This window comes from Oncorhynchus masou, chromosome 30 (genome assembly GCF_036934945.1).
Source record: "Oncorhynchus masou masou isolate Uvic2021 chromosome 30, UVic_Omas_1.1, whole genome shotgun sequence".
Taxonomy (NCBI): domain Eukaryota; kingdom Metazoa; phylum Chordata; class Actinopteri; order Salmoniformes; family Salmonidae; genus Oncorhynchus; species Oncorhynchus masou.
Window position 1 is genome coordinate 22,587,082 of NC_088241.1, and position 26,363 is coordinate 22,613,444.

General features: G+C 44.2%; 2 protein-coding genes across 4 annotated transcripts in view; both read right to left on the reverse strand.

The window, feature by feature from the left end:
• Positions 1 to 3,229: 3,229 nt before the first annotated feature.
• LOC135521614 (tektin-2-like) lies at positions 3,230 to 11,231 on the reverse strand. Its single transcript, XM_064947324.1, has 9 exons — positions 11,076 to 11,231; positions 10,806 to 10,931; positions 10,177 to 10,382; positions 9,084 to 9,227; positions 8,616 to 8,732; positions 5,669 to 5,774; positions 4,812 to 4,955; positions 3,608 to 3,687; positions 3,230 to 3,425 (listed from the first exon to the last, which is right to left on the reverse strand). Exons 1-9 carry the CDS (start codon positions 11,229 to 11,231, stop codon positions 3,230 to 3,232), a joined length of 1,275 nt encoding a protein of 424 aa, XP_064803396.1.
• Positions 11,232 to 18,027: 6,796 nt separating this feature from the next.
• Positions 18,028 to 26,363, reverse strand: part of LOC135522372 (protein argonaute-3) — a 40,640-nt gene continuing 32,304 nt past the window's right edge. For all 3 annotated transcript variants that reach the window (XM_064948552.1, XM_064948551.1, XM_064948553.1), the window contains one exon: positions 18,028 to 24,737. In XM_064948552.1, the coding sequence (XP_064804624.1) occupies positions 24,629 to 24,737 (109 nt within the window). In that variant the 3' untranslated portion in view covers positions 18,028 to 24,628. The remainder of the gene's footprint in view (positions 24,738 to 26,363) is intronic.

Here is a 26,363-nt window from a genome sequence, read left to right on the forward strand (position 1 = left end):
AAAGCATAGAAACCAACCGTATCAGTAGAGGCTGGTGTCATTTTAAATAGGAGGACAGGCTCATTGAAATGGCCATTCGTTCCACTCTTGCCAATACAATGAGCCCTTCCTCCAATTTCTCTCTCTGTCAGCCTCCATCGAAGGTTGGTAAGGTATTGATTTCCAATCACCCCAGGCAATACGATAACAACGCATGATCATGCTTCTGTCCCCAGTGACTTGTGGGTACCAGTGCGTGTCGGTCCACTTCCAGACCCCGCAGCCGGTCAATGTTCTCCCAGCCGGACATCTAGTTCTCCAGGTCCAGATCGACCGCGGTCCCAAAGAAAATATCTCCATGATAACCTGGTAGCGGGAGCCAGAGAATGCAAAAACCCCCGGGAATCCTGGGAAGGTGACGTTGAATACATACCCCGGTCAAGAAAAACGATTGGACGGGCGTCTGAGTCTGGAGCAGTAGGGGCCAATACTGAAGCTGGAGGGCTTTGGCGTGGCGGACAGCAGAGTGTACATCGTGACCGTCACTGACCAGGCTGGCGTCAAGACTTGTGCACAGTGTATCGTCAAGGAGTACGGTACGTCGATCAACATGGTCTAATTAGAATATATCAAAAATTGTGACATTTAACCGTTGTTCTATGTCACCTATGCTGACTTATTACTTAAATGTAACTATAATGAGGTGTTAGTTATGTGACAATACAGCTGACAGACTTTCTGATTACGTTGCTGTTTTGAATACATTCCTAGACATTCCTTCCTGTCCCCATGGAGTTATGTTCTTATAGAGGAATAACGGTTGGGTCAGTTCTGCCTAAGCTCATTCTTTGTTTTTATAATATAAATGTATACTTCACTGCAGTCCAACACTCAACTTTGAGTCGGTAATATTTCAGGTTATCAGTCCAATGACTGTCTCGCGCAATCCCTCTTCAATAGTTCCAAGCTCTATATTTGTCTCTGTCAAATGTATTCTTTCTAAGTTTCTGATCTGTTTTCTCCTCACAGCCTCAAAGTCCTCAAGTCACCACCACCAAGCCTCAGTAGACAACACACTCAACTCACCCTGTTACTTCACAACACACCTCTGTTCTCTCTCCACTCCGTCTCTCTTTCTCCTCTTTGAGGCAATTTTCAGTTGCAACTTCCAAGTCTCACCTTTCTCACACCTGGTCTCCTTCTCTGTTCTCTGTCCCTTGTCTTTCCTCTCAGAGGCTGTGCACCACCCCTCCCACTCCTCCCTGTTTTGTGTGGAGACCTGAGGGACAGACCTTAAATTCAGCCGGCTCCACGAGCGGGCAGACATCACCGATGCTGTGGGACACATGTTGCCTGATGGGAAGACCCTGTTCATCTCCTCCTCTCCCATCTGTGGTCACTTCACCTGCATGGTGAGCAACAAGCTGGGCCACAGCTCTGCCACCTACACAGCAGGTATGGAACCCCATGCACTAACTAACCCCATCTGTCTCTCAGTCTCTTCACAAACTGTCTTCCATCGGTCTCTCAAGCGTGATTCAGACTACAGGGCCAAACCAAGCCAAGCTGTACTGGCATGGCCTGGTTACGCATCCACCATACTGTGTTTGTTGGAACCGTGCTAGAAAGGATCATGTTGGCCCTATATTATGAATCAGCCATAAGTTTACACAAACTCCATCTGTCTGTCAGTCTCTGGACCGGGGTTGGTGACCAATGTTCTATGTAATAGTAGTGCAAAGCATGGGTAAGAAATCTCCTATCTCCTTGACAGACAGAACAGGTAAGTAACTTTTCCTCAAAGGCCTTGTCGAATGCAGAAACAGTCGGCGCCCAAGCTAGTGCCACACCATTCATATCCATTGAATGTACAGCTTTCTCCGTGGGTGTGAGTGGCGTGACCTATGTAGCTTTCGGGCTAATATGTACACTGTCTATATTTCGAGAGCCAAGTCTGAGTGACACCGAGGCTGTCCTATGGACACCATAACATTTCCCCATATTGTTTGGTCGTGACCTTGTCCCGTCAGAACCGTGTGAGAGAGAGGGCAAAAGGACCACGGTGGCGGTGGTCTCGCTCATCATCCTGCTGGTGTGTGGAGCAGTGCTACCTTTCCTACTGTGGAGGCACGGTCACACACACTGACAGTCACACAGTGCAGATACACATTTCATTTGGAGCTACGGTAAGTAAGGGAAGATAAAGCGCCGTATATAGCAAGGAAACAGAGGTCGCTGACAGACGGCAGAAGGGAAAAGATAAAAGAAATGTTCAAAAATAAAATAAAAAGGGATAGATACCTCAAATGGGAAGCTACGATATCACATCAAGGCATTGCACGCTTGACATTGTCAGTTGATATTACAATTCTTTTGTTTATTCTATCAGTGCAGTATATGGGCGGCAGGTAGCCTAGCGGTTAAGATCTCTGGTTCGAATCCCTGAGCCGACTAAGTGACAAATATGCCGATATGCCCTTGAGCAAGGCACTTAACCCTAATTGCTCCTGTAAGTCACTCTGGATAAGAGTGTATGCTAAATGACTACAATATAAAACATGTTCAGTGTGTGGTTGTATTTACACATATTAGAGCTTCTGTTGGTTTCTGTTCAGGAGACACAGGCAATACAGTAACAGAGGAGAGAGGCTTCAGGAGCATTTTGAGGACAACTGGTAATGGTGAAACATTGATTACAGTACCCACCAAGTACTTTCGCTACACTCCCCAACTCAAAGATGGACTCATGAAAGGACAGTAAGTGTGTAAAACACTTTGGGAGGAGCTTCCTTCCCTGTGAGCAGCAATACCTTTCAGTGCATTGGAACTATGGGGAAAGTGAACTGCTTTGTTGGCCAATTGACGAGTTCTAAAATTGGAAATATCAACTTTTTCCCAGGGTGTTGCCTATTTTTGTAGTAGCTATCATTTTTACCCCGCCTCTCATTATACTGAACTACACTTGACATTTTTTTATATAACGCTCTAAAATGATTTGTTTTAAAAACAATTCCTTATTGTAATTTTTCTAAATTGTAAACATATTGTATATTTTGCTGTGTATTCTTTGTAGTAAAAAGGCGTTTTTAAACTGTTTGAGGCTTCAGTTAAATTGGGAGCTATTGTAAATCCACAATTCAGTCAGGGAATGGGAGTCAAAGTACAACCGCTCCATACGTAGTGAATTTCAAACCGCTTTATAGCCATGAATAAAAGGGTGCTTGCGTTCGTGCGTGGTGTGTCCACCTCATCAGAACATCTCTCTGGTGAAGCCGGGGATGGGGACAGTGACTCCAGGGACGATCTTGACTGTCTTGGCCTCAGACAGGACCTCCAGGTGCTGGCGGATGTGGTCGCTACGCTGCTCCAGCTCCAGGGCCTCCTGCTTCCTGGACAGGTCCTCACCCATACAGGCCTGTTGCTCCTCTAGGGACTGCAGAGAGTGCCTGGTACACAGGGTCACAGAACAGCAACACAGGGCGAGATGATGTGGGGGGGGTCCTTACATTAAACGGCAATATGCTATGAAAGGGAGCACATCATATGTTCAATATGCTGTGAAAGAGTCATACGAGGTGGATATATGACGTGCTCACTTTCATAGCAACTCAATAACACATACACTCACCTAGACTTGGCTAGATTCTGCTGTAACGCTTCTATGGTGGCTCCCAACTGCTTAGCCTCTTCCACCAGTCCAGAATGCACCTACAGAGATCACAGAGTCATGGTATGGGCACACATTATATACTGAACAAAAATATGAACGCACCATGCAATCATTTCAATTATTTTACTGATTTAGAGTTCATAAAAGGAAATCAGTCAATTAAAATAAATTCATTCATTTAAGGATTTCACATGACAAGGCATGGCGCAGCCATGGGTGGGCATAGGCTCATCCACTGGGAAGCCAGGCCGTGCCAATCAGAATGAGTTTCCCCCACAAAAGGGCTTTATTCAGACATAAATATTCCTCAATTTCATCAGCTGTCCAGGTGGCTGGTCTCAGACGACCCTGCAGGTGAAGAAGCCGGATAAGGAGGTTTCACGTGGTCTGCGGTTGTGAAGCCGGTTGGACGTACTGCCAAATTCTCTACAACTACATTGGAGGCGACTTATGGTAGAGAAATTACCATTCAAATCTCTGGAAACAACTCTGGTGGATAATCCTGCAGTCAGCATGCATATTGCACACTCCCTCAAAAAACATCTGTGGCATTGTGGTGTGTGACAAAACTACACATTTTAGAGTGGCCTTTTATTGTCCCCAGCACAAGGTGCACCTGTGTAATGATCATGCTGTTTAATCAGCTTCTTGATATGCCACACCTGTCAGGTGGATGGATTGTCTTGGAAAAGGAGAAATGCTCACTAATGAGGAAGTAAACTAATGCACACAGTTGAGAGAAAAAAAAAGTTGCACATGGAACATTTCTGGTATATTTTACATCAGCTCATGAAACACGGGACCAAAACTTACATGTTGAGTTTATATTTTGTCCAGTATACTATGACAAACAGAGACACTGCTCCTTTTCCATGACAAAAATCAACCTTTACAACAACTCAGGTCCTCTGACGGGTCGATCTGCGCAGGCTTTCATAGAACAAATGTCTGAACACACAACGATCCTCCAAGACCAAAGAATACCCATTCCTGCTTTACAAGTTAGAATCAACCATAGAAATAGAATGGGTAGAATGAACATTGCCATTCAAGTCTATTTCCCTTGACGTGTGGACCAGTGTTCATAGTGAGTGTACTGTCAAATTGCCCTGGATTGAGGGGCTTTTTCCGCATTCCAGTAATTATATTATTATGGTTCTACCTGGTCTCTGCAGAGGTCCACTCCGGGCCTCGAGTTCCTGTTCTCCAGCCTGGTATGGACCAGCTTCAGGGGACACTCTGTAGCCAGCAGCTCCTGCTCAAGATGATGGATGTCCCTCAACAGCTCTGTGATCTCCTCTCTGGTCTGGTGGGACAGACAGAGGCAAAGGATCACAGAGTCAGCACTGAGAAGCCTGAGAAACCTCCAACAGCTAAGGGCCGTCTAGAATTGCCCTCTTTGCTTTCTAAACTCTATGCTAGTCAATACCACCTTATCACCATCTATGCTCTCTATGGTTCTTGGTCTAGCCTCTAGCTCTCACACAATAGCTGATTCATAGATTCCACTTCTTGTTCGGATCTACTGTATATATGATGTTACTGATCTAGAACACATTCATGAGAAACCTAGGCGATCTGCCTTCCCTGCATTGACCCCAGTCTTATATAATCCCACCCTGTGCATTCCAGACACTGCTATTGTTATTGCCTCTGGAGTAGACTTCCTTACCAGGACGATATGTATTCATGATATGAAAATGGATAGGGCCCAGTGGAGCGCTAACAAAGGAAAATGGCTGTGCTGCTCTGATTAGAAGGGAGATCAGTTGAAGGGTGGAGAGAGCAACTTTAGGTCAGTGTGTCTCAGAGAGACGGGGGGGGGGGGGGTCTAATGGGTTTAGTGGATGTATAGCATGAGAAGGACCCAGTGTAAGAGCTAAGCATGTCATTAATGCTTAACAAGAGCCTTTCAAAGGCTTAGCTCTTGATACAAGGTGGTACATTTAGTCAAAACAGTATTTTGCATTGAAATACATTTGCCATTGTGCGCCCTAATGAGCAGGACTCCGTACTCACAGCTGTGTGCTGCCAGTGCAGCCGACTGCAGGCCTGCTGGAGCTGGTGGGCCCTCTTGCGCAGGTTGAACCCAGTGGTGACCCACTGCCCCTCCAGGTCATTCTGTCTCTAAAGGGACATAAGAGATGGGGGCATCAGACACCATACAGAGGAGAGAGATGAATAATAGTCTTATGGTGCAGTAATAAGGAATATGTGGCCCGTATTCAGAAAGTCTCAGAGTAGGTGGGTTTATATAGGATCAGTCTTGCCTTTTAGGTTCTAATGAATAAGATTATATGGACCAGGGGGACCTGATCCTACAGTAGATTACCAGTCCTACTCTGAGACACTCTTGGAGAGGATGGTCTTGCTATACTTAGTCAGACACACATCAGTTTATGAAAATGGCCAATCATGGCAGTTTTTAAAAAAAAGTAACATGTCCTTCAAACTTATCCCAAAAACATGCTTATGATGTTTTCAAAGGGTGATAATGTCCTCTTCAGACTGTGTGAGTGAAAATACCAGCAACCCTCAGGAACACATTACAATCCCCTTGTAAAGATGATCTTCAGCATTTATTGATCAGACTCCCGTTCCTGTTGAATGCTTCTGTACTGTATATCGATCAGGATGATATTCCTCGGATACAGTTTACACCGCTTCAGCCTGAGCCAAAAAAAACAAGTGCTACCTCATGCCTTTGAAATAAACCCATATGTCCTCCTCAGCTTAAACAATCCCCTACACCAGCATTCCAATACAACAGTTACTGAAGTCCACTTGCTGGTGTCTTTGCAATTCATTCATGTCCATAATTATTGGCACCCTTGATAAAGATGAGCAAAAAAAGACTGTATAAAATAAATAATACAAATTCTGAGCTATATTGTATATAATATTTGACCGTAGTGTCTGACCATAGCACCGCCTGGAGTTTGATGAACGCCATTAGCACTTGAATTGGAACCAGTGCTATTTGGCCACATATACAGAAGCATACAGTGAATTTGGAAAAGAATTCAGGCCCCTTAACTTTTTCCACATTTTGTTAGGTTACAGACTTTCCTAAAACAGATACAAAAAAACAAATCCTCATCAATCTACACTCAATACCCCATAATGACAAAGCAAAAACAGGTTCAGACATTTTTGCAAATGTATTAAAAATAAAAAAACAGGTCTATGGACAATTCCTTCGACCGCATGGCTTGGTTTTTGCTCTGACATGCACTGTCAACTGTGGGATCATATATATATATGGTCCCACAGTTGACAGTGCATGTCGGAGCAAAAACCAAGCCATGCGGTCGAAGGAATTGTCCATAGAGCTCCGAGGCAGGATTGTGGCCACTCTAAAATGTGCAGTTTTGTTACACAACACAATGCCACAGATGCCTCAAGTTGAGGGAGCGTGCAATTGGCATGCTGACTGTAGGAATATCCACCAGAGCTGTTGCTAGAGAACTGAATGTTAATTTCTCTACCACAAGCCAATGTAATTTCTCTATTGGAGGCCAACGTAATTTTCGAGAATTTGGCAGTATGTCCAACTGGTCTCATAACCGTAGACCACGATGTGTAACCACGGTAGCCCAGGACCTCCACATCCAGCTTTTTCACCTGAGGGATGGTCTGAGACAAAACACCCAGAAAGCTGATGAAACTGTAGGTTTGCACAACCGCAGAATTTCTGCACAATCTGTCAGAAACCATCCTAGGGAAGCTTGTCGTCCTCACCAGGCTCTTGACCTGACTGCAGTTCGGTGTTGTGGCCATAGAAGGATAAGTGGAGAAGTGTGCTCTTCACAGATAAATCCCAGTTTCAACTGTACCAGGCAGATGACAGACAGCGTGTATGGTTTGCTGATGTCAACATTGTGAACACAGTGCCCCATGGTGGCAGTGGGGTTATTGTAAAGGGCCGGCATAAGCTAAGGACAATGAACACAATTGCATTTTAGCGATGGCAATTTGAATGCACTGAGATATGGTGACAACATCCTGAGGCCCATTGTTGTGCCATTCATCTGCCACAATCATCTCATGTTTCAGCATGATAATGCACAGCCCCATGTCATCAGGATCACCCATGAAGCATCATTGGGATGTTCTGGATCGACATGTTCGACAGCGTGTTCCAGTTCCCGCTAATATACAGCAACTTCGCAAAACCATTGAAGAGGAGTGGGACAACATTCCACAGGCCACAATCAACAGCCTGATCAGCTCTATGCAAAGGAGATGTCACACTGCATGAGGCAAATGGTGGTCACACCAGATACTGACTGATTTTCTAATCCAGCCCCTACTTTGTTTTTTAAGGGTGTCTGTGACCAACAGATGCATATCTTTATTCCCAGTCATGTGAAATCCATAGATTAGGGCTTAATGTATGTATTTCAATTGACTGATTTCCTTATATGAACTGTAATTCAGTAAAATCTTTGAAATTGTTGCATGTTCCTTTAATATTTTTGTTCGGTGGTATATATATTTATTTTTAAAGTATTTTCATTCTATTCAAATGGGGCTAGCATGAAATGAGAGGGGAGACAGAGAAGGAGGGAGATGCAGAAAAGGGTATGGGCCAGGATTTGTACCCACTCTGGCTCGACCAGCCTCAGGCACGTTTGAAATGGGCAGCAAGCATATTATTAAAATACAGTCCAAAAACACTTAGAAATACCAAACATTCCTTTTTTTATTAGTCTGTTATGGGAGTTGCCCTATACGCCTAATGGAATAAATTTTCATACTGCGTAAAATGGTCTCTTACCGTACATCCAGACGAGCCCCCACCCTCCCCAGTTTCCCCAGTTTCCATTCCCTGACCCTGACTTCCTGTGCTACTAATAACATGTATTGCTCTCCTCCTCCCCCAATACACAGATAGTTCCACCCACACATTATTTTATAGGAGTAGGTTTAAGTTGCCCCTAGACACCTAGATCAGTCCTCTAGCACCTGTATCCTTGTAGAGGTCATCGTCTCCCTCAGCTGTAGGGAAGCCTGCATCTCCTCCTCAGCCCGGGTCACGTTGTAGTGGGTGAACTGCTCCCACTCTTGGTGTGTGGAGGCACTGCAGAGTACAAGACAATAAATCAGCCACAGTTATACATTGGTAAGTACTGTACACTATAAGTACTGTGTTATAAATTAGAAAATGTTTCAGGTTTAGAGGATCAGTTGAGGTTTAGTGGTTCCAATGAACATAATTCAAGATTTAGGTAAAGGCTGAGAATTGGTCTGCCATTGAGTGTTCTGGAATCTGAACACCAATACAAAGTATTTAGGGGTGACGATTATGTAAAACAAAATTCCTAGAAATATCCTAGAAATATACAGTATAATTTCACTCATGATCATCTCCTTTATTCTACACATGTTGACTCAGTAGGTTGACAAGGCACTACTCTGCTCCCATCCTTACCTAGTGGGTATGTGGGTGGGGTCAGGCTTCAAAGATATGTCAGGTGACCTGTCTGTGAGTGACAGGCATGATAGGTCCACATCCAGGGCTTCAGTCTTGTTGGATAGGTCAAAGGTCAGCTGTTGGTGGGCTTCCTTGAGACAGCTTGAAGTTAAATGGAATAAACTTTATTGATGCTACATTGCTAAGAAGGAAATTAGATTTATCACCCGCATAGAACTATAGACACGCAAGCATACATACATCAGGAGATCCTATTAAATTACTAGAGGGGATATATCATAAACCCTCAAAGCTCCAAAACGGTATGATAATGGCCACCGTTTTGGTCGGGGAGAAATCCAAATGGAATGAATGGCAGTAGAGGCATACATGATACATTTCCTGCTTTTACTTATGCAGGAAAATAAAAGAAAGGCATGTGATGTATCAGAAATTGTGTAGAAGAATTGTCAACCTAAAATATTGTCATATAATTATGAATACAGTTTACACAGGTTTTAGACCAATTTTCTGTATAAATAGCCTCTAAAATATCATCAACTGATTTCAGCCGGTGTATGGCTGTGGATTGACTGCCTGTTTGTATGGAATATTGGCATATTGGCAGTTCATTTGAAAAAAATAAAACTGCCTGGCTCGTTGGCTAATAAACATACTGTGAAGATAATCTCTAAATTGATTGTTTTCACAATATTTTAATCACAGCACTGGCTGCCCAACTCCCTGACCAAAATGGCTTATCTTTTATACTGTCATAAGAGAGTTCATGTCCATTCTAGTGTTCTAATTCCTAATGATATGCATACATCAGCACACATAGGCTACAGAACGCAGTGGAATGTTAACGAATCCTGTCAAATTTGCTGCAATTCATCTTAATGAAGCAATGGTGAAATGAAATCAGGACGACACACGCCTCCAATTGTCAGTACCATCCACCCGTTTCGGTTTCACATCGCATTATCCTTAATTTTTAAGAGCAACACAGCTGCCTGTTAGATAGAAACCCTTTATGTTCCATGGATCAAATAAACCATATCCCGAGACACAACCAAAGACCTTCGGCAGTTAAATCTCTATCCTGTCTTACCAGAGCTGCTCAAAGGCCTTGCTGATGTGCTGCTGCAGCTCTTGCTGCATGGTGTCAATCATCTGGGCCTCCCTCTTCAGCTGGCCCTCCAGGGGGTCACTGACCAGCTCGCTCCCCCGCCGGCCCTCTCTCTGGGTCAGACACTCCACTACCACTTCCAGGGGTACGGCCGTTTCCGCCAGGGCCCTCTCAGTCTCTTCCTTCACCTGGGAGAGAGACAGAGACAGACAGACCGGGTTGACAATACAGTTTGTACTAAACGCCCAAGGACGATCCGCTAGACGATTAAACATGTGTTCTATCATTCATTCATTGTCAACCAACACACATACTTCCAGAAAGAACAAAAATAACACCCCTCAGGCATGATTAGATTATGATTATCTTACTTAATAAGGGTAGGATTTGGGTAGAGTAGACTGCACCAGACTACACAACAATGCATACAAATAGCATAGTAGAAAGTGGATTCCCAAAGGTCCCTAGAGTTAACAAATTAGGGACACTGACAGATTGTGTTCTGTGACATGCGTACTACAGTATAAGTGTTGATGACATTTTTGGTTAGTAAATTGATTTGAACATTAAGTAGTTTTCCCACATTTCCTGCCATAACAAGTATTAGTGACCTGTGTCAGAGCTTTGATCTCTCTTTCCATTGCCTGTACGCATAACTGCAGTCTGTCCTTCTGCTCAGTGACCTCATTGATCCTGTCAACCAGCCTGTCTCGGCTGTCACTCTCATCCCAGCGTGTCTGACAGAGAGACGGAGAAGAGTCCACGGTCACACACAGTATTACTTTGTTATTATGGGGTATAGAGGTGAACATGAGTTGGTCATCTCTGTCAATGCATTCCCTGCTGGCTGGCATCAGTCCCTTGTCTCCCCGTCTCTGTACCTTACAGGCTGTCTGGTGCCTTAGGGCCCGCCCCTCCTGCCTTGTCTGCTGTGAATGGTGGCGTTGCTGCTCGGCGTTGTCCGTGAGCAGCTTGTTATTGGTCTCCCAGTCTGTCACCCAGTAACGCTGACCGGGCTTCCTACTCGTAGTAGCCATTCCTACCAACATAAATAGACAGCTTGAATTGAGTTAGTCAGTCAAAGGCTGTAGAGACCTGTATGCAGGTCTAGATCCAAAGAGAAATTCCTTTCCACTAAAATGACATTTTTGAGTGTTAAAATCCAAACATAATGTGCACACAGGCTGTTATAGCACCTCCTAATGTGAACCAACTGGCCTAAGTTTCTACATTTGTTTTCTTATTATCACATGTCAAATAGTAGGGTATGAAACCTGGCCATGTTCAATTGAAAAAGTTTCATAGTGCTTTAAAGTAAACATTTTCTAATATTTTCCATGGGAGGAATGGGTCAACACAGAATAGGAAGCAGGGTAGTAGTTATGACTGCCATGTAAATGCAACTGAAACTCTACCCAGATATCAAATGAAGCATGAAATGTGAAAAACCTAGAATAACGTTAGCGATGAAGGAAAATCCCTAAACATACATACTGAATACCCTGAAGACTCTGGGTTCCACCAGAGACTCTGGGTTCGCACTCAGGCTCTATCGCAGCCGGCCGCGACCGGGAGGTCCGTGGGGTGACGCACAATTGGCCTAGTGTCATCCGGGTTAGGCAGGTAGGGATATCCTGGTCTCATCGCACACCAGCAACTCCTGTGGTGGGCCGGGCGCAGTGCGCGCTAACCAAGGTCGCCAGGTGCACTGCGTTTCCTCCGACACATTGGGGTGGCTGGCTTCCGGGTTAGATGCGCGCTGTGTTAAGAAGCAGTGCAGCTTGGTTGGGTTGTGTTTCGGAGGACGCATGGATTTCGACCTTCATCTCTCCCGAGCCCGTACGGAAGTTGTAGCGATGAGACAAGATAGTAATTACTAACAACTGGATACCACGAAATTGGGGAGAAAAGGGGGGTAATAAAAAGAAAAATGCGGTAATTGACAGAGTCGAAAGCCTTTTATCGCTGGCGGTTATGATATTGTTTAGGACCTTGAGCGTGGCTGATGTGCACCCACGACCAACTCGGAAAACAGATTGCATAGTGGAGAAGGTACGGTGGGATTCGAAATGGTCGATGATCTGTTTGTTAACTTGGCTTTCAAAGACTTTAGAAAGGCAGGGCAGGATGGATATAGGTCTAACAGTTTGGGTCTAGAGTGTCTCCCCCTTTGAGGGGGATGACCGTGGCAGCTTTCCAATCTTTGGGTATCTCAGATGTTACGAGAAGTTGAACAGGCTAGTAATAGGGGTTGCAACAATTGCAGCGGATAATTTTAGAAATTGAGGGTCCAAATCGTCTAGCCCAGCTGATTTGTAGGGGGTCAAGATTTTGCAGGTCTTTCAGAACATCCGCTATCTGGATTTGAGTGAAAGAGAAGCGTGGGGTGGGGGTGCAGAGCTGTTGGCCGGAGTAGGGGTAACCAGGTGGAAAGCATGGCCGGCCGTAGAGAAATGCTTGTTGAAATGATCGTTTATCGTATATTTATTGGTGGTGACACTGTTTCTTAGCCTCAGTGCAGTGGGCAGCTGGGAGAAGGTGCTCTTATTCTCCATGGAATTTACTGTGTTCCAAAACCTTTTGGAATTAGGGCTACAAGATGCAAATATCTGTTTTAAAAAGCCTGCCTTTGCTTTCGGAACTGACTGTGTATATTGGTTCCTGACTCCCCTGAAAAGTTGCATATAGCGGGGGCTATTCGATGCTAATGCAGTACACCACAGGATGTGCTGGTCAAGGGCAGTCAAGTCAGGAGTGAACCATGGGCTTTCTGTGTTCTTAATTCTACATTTTTGGAACGGGGCATGCTTATTTAAGATGATGAGGAAAGCACTTTTAAAGAACAACCAGGCATCCTCTCCTGACGGGATGAGGTCAATGTACTTCCAGGACACCTGGACCAGGTCGATTAGAAAGGCCTGCTTGCTGACGTATTTTAGGGAGTGTTTGACAGTGATGAGGGGGGGGTCGAATGACTGCGGACACATTACGGACGCAGGCAATGAGGCAGTTATCGCTGAGATCCTGGTTGAAGACACCAGAGGTGTATTTGGAGGGCAAGTTGGTAAGGATGATATCTATGAAGGTGCCCATGTTTACAGATTTAGGGTTGTACCTGGTAGGTTCCTTGATAATAAGATTTGTGAGATTGAGGGATAAATGTGACTAAAAATGGGATTTTAGGAGTTTCAATTCAATACATCTCATAATTTCCAGTAGGGTTGAACTGGTTCATTGCACTCGGGTACACTTTCCATTTTCATTGAGACCAGTTTGTTATGATTCATTTAATTTGAGGCAATGGTGGAAAATGAAATAAATTTCAGTTGGTAGACTAGATTGTATTCTGCATTCTCGTGGTTCTTAACAACTTCTTATGGCTTAGATTGCGCTAACAGAATTGATATGACAACAGCCAGTGAAAGTGCAGGGCGCCAAATTCAAAACAGAAATCTCAAACATAGAGGTATTTTACACCATTTTAAAGATAAACTTGTTGTTAATCCCACCCGTGTCCAATTTCAAAAAGGCTTTATGACGAAAGCACACCAAACGATTATGTTAGGTCTGCACCTCGTCACAGAAAAACACAGCCATTTGTCCAGCCAAAGAGAGTCACAAAAAGCAGAAAGAGATAAGATGAATCACTAACCTTCGATGATCTTCATCAGATGACACTCACAGGACTTCATGTTACACAATACATTGTTTTGTTCGATAAAGTTCATATTTCTATATTTCATATTTCTACAAAAATCTTAGTTTACATTGGCGCGTAACGTTCAGTAGTTCCAAAACATCCAGTGATTTTGCAGAGAGCCACATCAATTTACAGAAAAACTCAAATTTAAAATTAAAGTGGAAAACCATACTACAGGCTGATCCAACTTTGATGTAATGTCCTTAAAACAAGTCAAAATGAGGCTCAGTAGTGTGTGTGGCCTCCACGTGCCTGTATGACCTCCCTACAACGCCTGGGCATGCTCCTGATGAGGTGGCGGATGGTCTCCTGAGCGATCTCCTCCCAGACCTGGACTAAAGCATCCGCCAACTCCTGGACAGTCTGTGGTGCAACGTGGTGTTGGTGGATGGAGCGAGACATGATGTCCCAGATGTGCTCAATTGGATTCAGGTCTGGGGAACGGGCGGGCCAGTCCATAGCATCAATGCCTTCCTCTTGCAGGAACTGCTGACACACTCCAGCCACACGAGGTCTAGCATTGTCTTGCATTAGGAGGAACCCAGGGCCAACCGCACCAGCATATGGTCTCACAAGGGTTCTGAGGATCTCATCTCGGTGCCAAATGGCAGCCAGGCTACCTCTGGCGAGCACATGGAGGGCTGTGCGGCCCCCCAAAGAAATGCAACCCCACACCATGACTGACCCACCGCCAAACCGGTCATGCTGGAGGATGTTGCAGGCAGCATAGGAACTGAGAAGTGGTCTGTGGTCACCACCTGCAGAACCACTCCTTTATTGGGGGTGTCTTGCTAATTGCCTATAATTTCCACCTGTTGTCTATTCCATTTGCAAAACAGCATGAAATTTGTTGTAAATCAGTGTTGCTTTGAGGCAATGGTGGAAAATGAAAGTGGACAGTTTGATTTCACAGAAGTGTGATTGACTTGGAGTTACATTGTATTGTTTAAGTGTTCCCTTTATTTTTTTGAGCAGTGTACAAGTATTATACATGGAACTTTAGATAAACTTATCCAGACAACAAAACAAGCCATACAGACATCCGCCATGAGTCAGAAATCAGAAATAGCATTATAAATATTCACTTACCTTTGATGATCTTTATCAGAATGCACTCCGAGAAATCCCAATTCCACAATAAATGTTTGATTTGTTCGATAAAGTCCATAATTTATGTCCAAATACCTCCCTTTTGTTTGTGCGTTTAGCCCAGTAATCCAAATTCTTGAGGCACGAGCAGACGAAAAGTCAAAAAGGTTCCGTTACAGTCCATAGAAACATGTCAAACGGTGTATAGAATTAATACTTAGGAAGTTATCATAAATCAATAATATTCCAACCGGAGAATTCCTTTGTCTGTAGAAATATGATGGAACGCTAGCTAACTCTGAATGCACGTGATCAGCTCATGCCACTCTGGCAGACCTCTGACTCATTCAGCTCCAAATTCCCCCCTCCTTCACAGTAGAAGCATCAAACAAGGTTCTAAAGACTGTTGACATCTAGTGGAAGCCTTAGGAAGTGCAATCAGACCAAATTCACACAATATTGGATTGGCACAGAGTTGAAAAACTACAAACCTCAGATATCCCACTTCCTGGTTGGATTTTTTTCTCTGGTTTTTGCCTGCCATATGAGTTCTGTTATACTCAATGACATCATTCAAACAGTTTTAGAAACTTCAGTGTTTTCTATCCAAATCTCCTAATGATATGCATATATTAGTAACTAGGCCCGAGTAGCAGGTAGTTTACTCTGGGCACCTTATTCATCCAAGCTACTCAATACTGCCCCCAGCCATGAGAAGTTAACCTGAAACGTTGACAGGTACAGATTTCCAAAGTAGGCTAGGCTATACTGTAGGCTACAATACATTATAACGGATTCATAATGCATTGTACAGGAGTATGGTTGTAAAGCTACTGGTAATTTAAAGTTTCTGTAATCTTAGGTAATTAGTAGGTAATCTATGGTAATTTATACTTGAATAACTTAAATTGTTTTATATACACTACATGGTCAAAAGTATGTGAACACCTGCTTATCAAACAGCTCATACCAAAATCATGGGCATGAATACGGAGTTGGTCCCCCTTTGCTGCTTTAACAGCCTCCACTCTTCTGGGAAGGCTTTCCACTCGATGTAACATTGCTGATGTGACTTGCTTCCATTCTGCCACATTAGCATTAGTGAAGTCAGGCACTGACTTTGGGCAATTATGCGTGGCTCGCAGTCGGCTTTCCAATTCATCCCAGAGGTGTTCGATGGGGTTGAGGTCAGGGCTCTGTGCAGGCCAGTCAAGTTCTTCTACACTGATCGACAAAACATTTCTGTATGGACCTCGCTTTGTGCACGGGGTCATTGTCATGCTAAAACAGGAAAGGGCCTTCCCCAAACTGTTGCCACAAAGTTGGAAGCACATAATTGTCTAGAATGTCATTGTATACTGTAGTGTTAAGATTTCCCTTCACTGGAACTAAGGGGACTCGCCCAAACCATGAACAACAGCCCCAGACCATTATTCCTCCTCCACCAAACTTGACAGTTGACACTATGCATTTGGGCAGGTAGTGTTCTCCTGGCATCCGTCAAACCCAGATTCGTCTTTCGGACTGTCAGATGGTGAAGCGTGATTCTGCACTCGAGTCCAATGGCGGTGAGCTTTACACCACTCCAGCCGACGCTTGGCATTGTGATCTTAGGCTGTGTGCGGCTGCTCTGCCACGGAAACCCATTTCATGAAGCTCCCTTCAAACAGTTCTAGTGCTGACGTTGCTTCCAGAGGTCGTTTGGAACTCGCTAATGAGTGTTGCAACTAAGGACAAGGACCAAGGCTTCAGCACTCAGAGGTCCCGTTCTTGTCCGATTTACTACTTCGCGGCTGAGCCTTTGTTGTTCCTTGACATTTCCACTTCACAATAATTGCACTTACAGTTAACCACGGCAGTTCTAGCAGAGCAGAAATTTGATGAACTGACCTGTTGGAAAGGTGGCATCCTATGACAGTGCCTCATTGAAAGTCACTGAGCTCTTCAGCACTGGCCATTCTACTGCCAACGTTTGTCTATAGAGATTGCATGGCTGTGTGCTCGATTTAATACAGGGTCAGCAAATAGCCAAATCCACAAATTTGAAGGGGTTGTCGACATACATATTTGTTTGTTTGCTTGAGAGTGAGTGAGTGAGTGAGTGAGTGAGTGAGTGAGTGTGAGTGAGTGAGTGAGTGAGTGAGTGAGTGAGTGAGTGAGTGAGTGAGTGAGTGAGTGAGTGAGTGAGTATATTCTGCATCTATTTGCCATGAGATTCAAGTGGATAAACCATATGGTTTATGAGAAAATTGACAAAAACATTTAAAGCAACTTGTCCACAATGGCATTATTTACAATTAACTCTGCAACTCTTCCAAATACTACCACAAAACATTTTCATAACACATACTGACAATGTAAAAAGTGTAAAAAAAAAAGTTTTTTAATGATGGTGAAACCCTCATTAAATTTAGTGAATTGGTTTATATTTAGGGTTCCTTTATGCCATTGTCATTCAAAGTTTAATTTTACATCCTTATTAGATAAATTATATTTTACATGTGATAAGGCCACACAGAGTGCCAGAGATTTGACACCTGTGATAATCTGAAGTACCCAAAAATGCCACCAGCTGTCATAAAATTCCATATACTCCTTGAAAGTTACCAAAATTCTAGTAGTTTCCAGTAATATACACTCCCATTGCCATACTATACTGGAGTACATACCAAAAAAGTAGTTCTGACTTCTACTTCTCAAGACAAATTCTTCACATTCCTTGAAATGAAGAGACTAATACCACAGCGGGTCAAGACCACAGGGAACTATCTGGTGCAACAGAAAATCAGAAGAATACTAGAACAATAGAATTTGAACACAATGACCATGGGTAATGACATCATAAGGGTGCAATGACCTCATAATCATTTCGTAACATTACATCTGCGCTGAACCTACCTTCACTAGAACTGGCTAGTGACGACAGCGGTATAGCCAAATAGCCGGAGTATTTTATCTACACTCCAACATAAACTAAAGCGGGGTGGGTGTGTGTGATCACTTGTGCGTGCGTGGTCTAGAAACAAATTTCATAACACGGAAGGTATGAAAGCAAAGCTTTTTATTGCAAGTATTCGTGAAAGATACACTTCAAAAACAAAGCAAAGCAAAGTAACACTAAAAAGGCCTAAAGAGAAATACAAAACAAAGACATTTAAAACTAAAATAAAAAGACATGTTGGTACAACAGAGAGTTTGAAACAAACAGAGTAGAGACACACAGAGAGCGACCGAAACAGAGCCAGAGGCATGGAACTCATGTGGCTACCTTGTTCGTATCATCAAACACCCATTGATTTTAGCAGGTGCCTCAGGACTCAAAATGGTATCACAGCACACAATCCTGACTGACATTCAATTAAAAAGTAATGACACAAACCGACCGCACGTCAAATACAAAATAACCTCAAGATACGGATGAAACACATAGGAAACCCTTTAAAAAGTCCAGCATCCTTGGCCACTGACGAAATCGTTCTTCAAACCAGTTTAACACTGGGAAAACAGCATCCGATAATCTCTCGAGAAAACGGGATTTCAAAACCTTAACATGGACTGCGAATGGACTGAAAGCAAGCAGCGTCTGTTTGCACATCAAAACAGAGAGCTAAATGGAGTCAACGTGTCTTAAAGTATTTGTCTGTGGGTAATAGGTAGGAAAAGCCTACTGAAGTTCTGAACAGGGTTGACGACCCCTTCAAAAGCTCCATGCCTCTGACCCTAGAGTGAGGTGGGAACGACTAACAGACAGTGGGCAAACAGAACAGCAACTAATTACTACAACACCTTGATTCGTTACACAGGTACAAGTCTAAGTACAGCACACAGAACCCTCCGGCTCCTGTTCTTACATCCATACACGTGGGGAAACAGACTTCTGTACGTTGGGGCTCACCAACTACTGTAGCACTGTTGGTGGTTTGAAAATAAACACGAGGATGACATTTTGGAGTTGGGCCTTTTTTTGTACTCAACTCTGGCATTCTGTAGTTGTAAATAAAACCCACCAACAAAGTAAGAACACACTTAAGACTGAGGCTTGCATTTGAGTGGAATGGGACTTTAGTCTCTACTCCTTACTGTGTAAAAGTCTCTAGCACAAGGAAAAAAAACTCCACAGAGGAGACATGAAAGCACAGAAGCCACACCTAACCATACATCCTCTGCCTTAGCACCATCCCTCCCTCTCCCCTCTATTCTCACCCACCTGTACTCCACCAGGCCAGGGGAGTTTACATGGCTAACACAATAGCAGCTCTGGATGAGGAAGTCAGTTTTTACAAGGCTCAGCCCAGTCCGTGTGGTTCAGTGAAGGTTCCCTACCCCTACAGAGATGAGATGCAACATGTGGTTTGGGACCAACAAGATGGGAGGAGAGAACCCGGAGAGGAGAGAGGGACTAGAGAGTACAAGAAGGTGATGAGGACATATGAGAAGGCCTCTTCCCCCAAACAGAAAGCCAAAAGCAGGGGTCTACATAAGTAATACCTCATTTAAAAACAGATGCCCCTGATCAACTGTGCCCCTCCGTCCACCCTCAAACACGTTGCTGTGCTTGCGTGTTTGGGGAGGATAAGTCTTCAACATGGAGGGGGGAGGGGTTTAAGGGTTTAAGGCCTCGTCGCCTAGGTGCACCTCCACCATGCTGCCAATGTTGCGCAGAGACTCTAGCTAGCTGCTCATTTATGCACTAAATAAATACAGCATAAAATATTTTGCAATATATATTTCATATACATATTAAAAAGAACAACATTTAAATAGGAGGACAAAATAAAATGTTCGGCTCAAGTCAGATAAGTGTTAAGACAAAAAAAACTAAACAAGAGAATCTTAGTTATACTTCCGTCTCTAAAACAGTTATGAGAATATCATAATCAGGTATTAATCAAGCATTATACTGTAATAACCAAAGCGATATTTGCAGTTACTCCTCTCATGTAGTATAACGTATGCAGCATACAAAGGTAAGTGAGGCGCATTGTTTTTTTAATCTCTTGTAAAAAGGATACCCCCCCCCCCGGACTGATGGGTACCCCAAATGACTCATACAGACCCTCTGAGTCTTATTTCACACCCGAACTGCCCCAAAACCCCAATGAAAGTGGGCCCACTATCCTTCCATTAAGGACAAGACTGACACGCGGCAGGGCGAGGCATTGCACTGGGATGAGAACGCCATGGGCCAGATAACTGCCGACATCCTAATATGAATGCCATACTTCCAACTTCCTTACATTGGAACACTTAAAAACCGTTGGTGGTTTCAGATTCTTCATGAGAAACCACAAAAACGCAGGCCGACTCAGTCATCATCAGCGGAGTCACATGAGTTGGAGGCACACCTTTAAAATGACCACTTAGTAGCGATAGTAACCGTTTTGTTTGGTGTCGTAATCAAATTCCCAGAGGAGGAAAATCTCCTCAAATCACATAACAAGTCCTCGACACGCCACTGTATCTGGGAGGAAGGGATTGGAGGAGGTACAAAGACAGAAAACGTTGTGGCTGTGTGTCCAAGTGAGAGTGGCAGTCTATAAAGTGCTGTGCTATGTTCGTCATTCGTGGCCCAGGCTGTGTCACACACACATCGGTTTTAATTATGACCTCGCTTGTCAACGCAAGTTCCACTGTACCAACCAACTGAGTCGATTGGTCCAAAATGCACCACTAAGTGAACGCTCAACCACAATCATATACTCTGTCTTTATGCATCTTGGTATGCGTATATATATATAGTTTGTGTACTGTGCATGTGTTTCTGCATTTGCAATGCTTTATTTTTCTTCTTCAAAAATGAGATAAACGTCTTTGCCATTTGACTTTTGTTTTACAGCACCACCATAAAGAAAGGCACTTCCTGTGGACTTCTTCACTCTGCCATAGATTTACCTTCCGCGCCGAAAAGAAAGAACATACACCTCAAACTCCAGTATATCTGTGCGTCTCAGGCAATGGAATGAACACATAGCTACTTTTCCATAGAATATAGCAGTCTCTGGGTTGATGTTTAAGACCTAGAAGGACTTGCTCATAAATATCTATAAACTAAGCAAAAAAACAACAACTGCTGAACACAAACGAACATGTGAAAAACGTTACTGTTGACGGTTTCGCGAGTTTAAAAGTAAAAAGGTGTTAGGCAAACATCTGCTATATGTAAACATGTGTTTGTTTGCCCAGGAAAATCAGACTGTTCTATACAGTCCTTGACGTTCATCATCATGTCAGCTTGGATGATCACTATGCTTGTCGCTTGCTAAACCATGTACCGATCCATACACAACACCTCCCTCAAATGGCAGCCCTACTTCTCACTTTACATACACCAGAACCAGCCACATGCACAAAAACCCATCTAACAAAAATACCCTACTCTTTACCAACCAAGCACACACCAACAAACCGATCCAAGACACCATTGGATCATACATTTACGGAGCAAACTTAACTTCTTCAGTCCTCTAGTCCTCCATATCTTCTCCACTTAGCTCTCAGGGGAATCAGATGGCAGATCTACAGGCGATGGAATGTAGTCATCTGGCAATGGGAATCAAAAGTATGGAGAAAGTGGAAAAAACAAAATGAGATTATATACTTTGTCACATTGCAGGCTTACCGGAGGCCTTAAGGCTTTGTATTTCTGAGCACAAGAAGTGCCCGTGGTTGCGCAAGGAGAGAGGAGAAAAGCAACAACAGTTAAAAAGGCCAAGTCTAGCTCTTTAGGGGCCTCATCACCCACAAGGCTCAAAATAAAACACCGCGGGCCACATTGGTACTAAACGTTCAAGATGACCAGTCAAGGTAAATCATCTCATTCTTTAAATCAACTACATCTTTTAAAGTGGGTCTAGAACACTGACAAGCCCCAGGTTTCTCCCGCTCTCCCCTGTTCTACAGGCATCAACTCCCGCCTGAGAAAGACGATCAGGCAGGATCAGAACAATTATGCCCTAAAAAACAAAAACAACAAAAGGCGAATGATTTTAATTTGTATTCTTTGACAACAGGGAGGAGCTGTCAACAGTGACAGAAATAGAAGCACCTCTTACTTATAGAAGTCCACCGCATCCCGATCCATAACAGTATAACAACTCAGACACACGTTACATGTCGAAAATAGAGCCACCGCCACTGTACGCACGCCAAAATACACAAATAACAGTATACATTGCCACAGGACACGAGTCAACAACATATATTGCATTATCAAAACTCTTGCCATATTTTATTAACCCCCACGTTTAATAATGAATAACCATATAACTACATAGGTTAGATTTTTTGTTAGCAAAAAATAAGTGGTGTGTGCATTACAATAATGTGAAATGTACATATATACACTTCTTCCAATCTTGCTTTTGAAAAAGGCTTTTTGGACACTAGTGAAGATCATGAAGGCTCAAACTCATTGGCTTCCAGCCAGGGGAAGGCTAGAGTTGGGAAGGCAGTCAAACGCGACTATAGTGGGGGGGGGACACAGGATTCTACCATTGGACCACACTACCGTTCACCTATTGGGGCAGTCCTCGCCTTGAGAACTGTGTCCTTGTATCATTGTACCGTCAAAAACAAGAGATTCTCAAATGGCAACCGTTTCCACTAACAGTTAGGACGAGAAATCCCTACAGTTCCCCACATAACACAGACCCTCTCGTCTACTTCATTGGGAGGTTTACTACGGTACATAGCACCAGAGGCATGTGTTTGGTCCAACACACACTTATTTTAGTAAAGATAATTGTCTCTTTTGAACACCACTAGGCATGCCTCATGTCACAGAGCACGTAGGAGCGACCACACAAGTCACTCACTCAGTCTCCCGGACTTCCAAGAGTCATCGAATTGTTGACTCTAGAAGACAGCTAGCTACTATTGGTTTGGATGGTCAGTTATATGGGAAATTGAATTTTTGTCTTAGCGGCTTAGCTCTCCTGCCGCTCATGACTGAGGCATGCCTCGATTCTTAGTCACCTTGAGTACATGTAGATATAGCAGCTAGATCCATGTCTGATGAGGATAGAGGCAGAGTGCAGCACGACTTGATCTACTAAAATACCGCTGCTATTAGGCAAAGACGATTGGAGAAACAGACACACACATTATATATTTTCTATTGCAAGGATTTCAATGTGATGCAACTTCTGTCAAAAATGAGGCAAATGTAGCTTGAAGTCAACTTTCTCCAGCTAAACCTTGACCTTTAACTTCCTTGTTCGAATACATTTTGAAAGCTCGGACCGCCACGTCATAATCCATCCATACAACCAGCCATTTAACCGTTAATTTCCAAAACCAGGCACTTGATTTCTAACCCATAACACACTCATTGGCATAACCCTTAGACCTATGAACCCCGATACTCCCTTCATAAAGAGGAGCAATGGGGTAAGTGCCAATTGTGTGGCTCAAAAACATTCTCTTACTATCCGAGAGCTCTCGTAAGAGACCTGGGTTCTAGTACATTCTCCTAAACTCACCGCTGCAGACTTCCAGACATTCAAGTCGTATCCTCTAGAAGACGCTTCCTTCCCTCAGCTAAAACATTATTGCACTAGAGGAAAGCAACATGATCTGTCATTCAATTTAGGATCTTCCACAACAAAACTCAAATTCAAGAGAGCAGAGAGAATGAAAGAATGCAAAAATAAATGCTCTTCTCATTAAATTACTATATCTTGAGCGTACTAATAAATACTGGAAAGAATGGTAAAAAAAACAAGCATCTTAAATAGCAAACATGATGTACAGGAAAGAAAATTCCAAACAGGGTCACATTGCAATGTTGCTGTGACAGCACATTAGATCGATGTCATAGGGGACTGACCTAGGGTTTGATATCATTGTATTACCCTCTACGGATGTGTGCCATTGTATACGCACATCACTTATTGGGTCAAATCAAATGATAACGAGTAAGAAATCATATGATTAGCATCATAGCTTATTCCCCAGAGAGGTTGGGACTTTTGAAGAGAGCATTTACACTGTTCAGACTCCAGGTTGCACTATACTCAAAATAAGAGCTCGTGTTCGTCTCCTTGTACACAGTGTCCATTGACACGCTCACACTTTTGATAAGTCACCATTGGCAAAAAATAAAAGGAGGAGGAAAATAAGCGGCAAGCTAGTGCGCCGTGATAGTTCTGCACAGATCGAGATCCACCCTTCAAACACCTCATCCTTTTCTTCTTCTCTCCTCAACCTTTGATAAAGAAAAGTCAAAACATAACTAACAAACGAAAAAGGGCAGAAAGTGCTGCCGTTAAACTGAGTTGAGGTAAAAGGCTTGATGACGAAAGGGAACGAACTCTGCAACGTCGACCATACACATCCGGAATCAAAACCACAGATCTCTTTCATGACCGGAGAAAAGGAGGGAGGGCCTGGAGGAGGTGGGGGCGGAGTTAGGGTGCCCAGGAAAAGCAGGGGGCTGGTTTAATATTGCATAATAGTGCCAAGTTCTTCCTCTCTTGTTTTAAAGCAGCGTCTGTCTGCATCCTCAGTCCCCCCACCCCCCCTCTTCCCTCTACACAGTGTCAGGTCCGGATTGACTGGTTGTGGGGGGCTACAACCCTCCTTGACTGGCAGGCAGGGGTGTGGGGGTGTGTGTTTTAAGTGCGGTGATGATGGTAGGGATGGTGCTCAGGCAAAGTACATGGTCCTCAGCGTGTCGTGGTGAATCTGCACCGCCTTGGCCAGAGCCTGGGGGTCCCGACCGTTACTCTGACCGGAGACATGGCTGCCCTCCGCACTGGGAGAAGAGAAGACATTCTTCAGGACAGATACATACATGAATGGATCAGAAAGACAAGTCAACTATGATACACACTTATTTGAAATCTAGCTAGCTTTCTGGGTCAGTATAAAATCTCGCGCTGCTGTCTGGGGGCACTATAATATCTCGCGCTGCTGTCTGGGGGCACTATAATATCTCGCGCTGCTGTCTGGGGGCACTATAATATCTCGCGCTGCTGTCTGGGGGCACTATAATATCTCGCTGCTGTCTGGGGGCACTATAATATCTCGCTGCTGTCTGGGGGCACTATAATATCTCGCTGCTGTCTGGGGGCACTATAATATCTCGCTGCTGTCTGGGGGCACTATAATATCTCGCGCTGCTGTCTGGGGGCACTATAATATCTCGCTGCTGTCTGGGGGCACTATAATATCTCGCTGCTGTCTGGGGGCACTATACTATCTCGCGCTGCTGTCTGGGGGCACTATACTATCTCGCTGCTGTCTGGGGGCACTATACTATCTCGCGCTGCTGTCTGGGGGCACTATACTATCTCGCGCTGCTGTCTGGGGGCACTATAATATCTCGCGCTGCTGTCTGGGGGCACTATAATATCTCGCGCTGCTGTCTGGGGGCACTATAATATCTCGCGCTGCTGTCTGGGGGCACTATAATATCTCGCGCTGCTGTCTGGGGGCACTATAATATCTCGCTGCTGTCTGGGGGCACTATAATATCTCGCGCTGCTGTCTGGGGGCACTATAATATCTCGCGCTGCTGTCTGGGGGCACTAATATCTCGCGCTGCTGTCTGGGGGCACTATAATATCTCGCGCTGCTGTCTGGGGGCACTATAATATCTCGCGCTGCTGTCTGGGGGCACTATAATATCTCGCGCTGCTGTCTGGGGCACTATAATACCTCGCGCTGCTGTCTGGGGGCACTATAATACCTCGCGCTGCTGTCTGGGGTCACTATAATACCTAGCGCTGCTTTGGGGGCACTATAATACCTAGCGCTGCTTTGGGGGCAGTATAATACCTAGCGCTGCTTTGGGGGCAGTATAATACCTAGCGCTGCTTTGGGGGCAGTATAATACCTAGCGCTGCTTTGGGGGCAGTATAATACCTAGCGCTGCTTTGGGGGCAGTATAATAGCTAGCGCTGCTTTGGGGGCAGTATAATACCTAGCGCTGCTTTGGGGGCAGTATAATACCTAGTGCTGCTTTGGGGGCAGTATAATACCTAGCGCTGCTTTGGGGGCAGTATAATACCTAGCGCTGCTTTGGGGGCAGTATAATACCTAGCGCTGCTGTCTGGGGCACTATATTACCTAGCGCTGCTTTGGGGGCACTATAATACCTAGCGCTGCTGTCTGGGGCACTATAATACCTAGCGCTGCTTTGGGGGCAGTATAATACCTAGCGCTGCTGTCGGGGGCAGTATAATACCTAGCGCTGCTTTGGGGGCAGTATAATACCTAGCGCTGCTTTGGGGGCAGTATAATACCTAGCGCTGCCTTGGGGCAGTAGAACACACAAAAAAACAGTATTGGAATACTGTACATCTTACCCAAAATAGATAAGAAATATGAAACGTAGAGTTGAGCACAACAGAGGCGAAGCATGCAGAAAGACTAAATC

Excerpts from the sequence above, each read along its gene's own strand:
- LOC135521614 (XM_064947324.1), bottom strand. The coding sequence starts at position 11,231 with ATGGCTACTACGAGTAGGAAGCCCGGTCAGCGTTACTGGGTGACAGAC. Across the intron at positions 5,775-8,615 it reads ACCTCTACAAGGATACAGGT|ACAGAATGACCTGGAGGGGC; the intron begins GCTAGAGGACTG and ends GTCCCTTTAGAG. Across the intron at positions 3,426-3,607 it reads CAGAATCTAGCCAAGTCTAG|GCACTCTCTGCAGTCCCTAG; the intron begins GTGAGTGTATGT and ends CCTGTGTACCAG.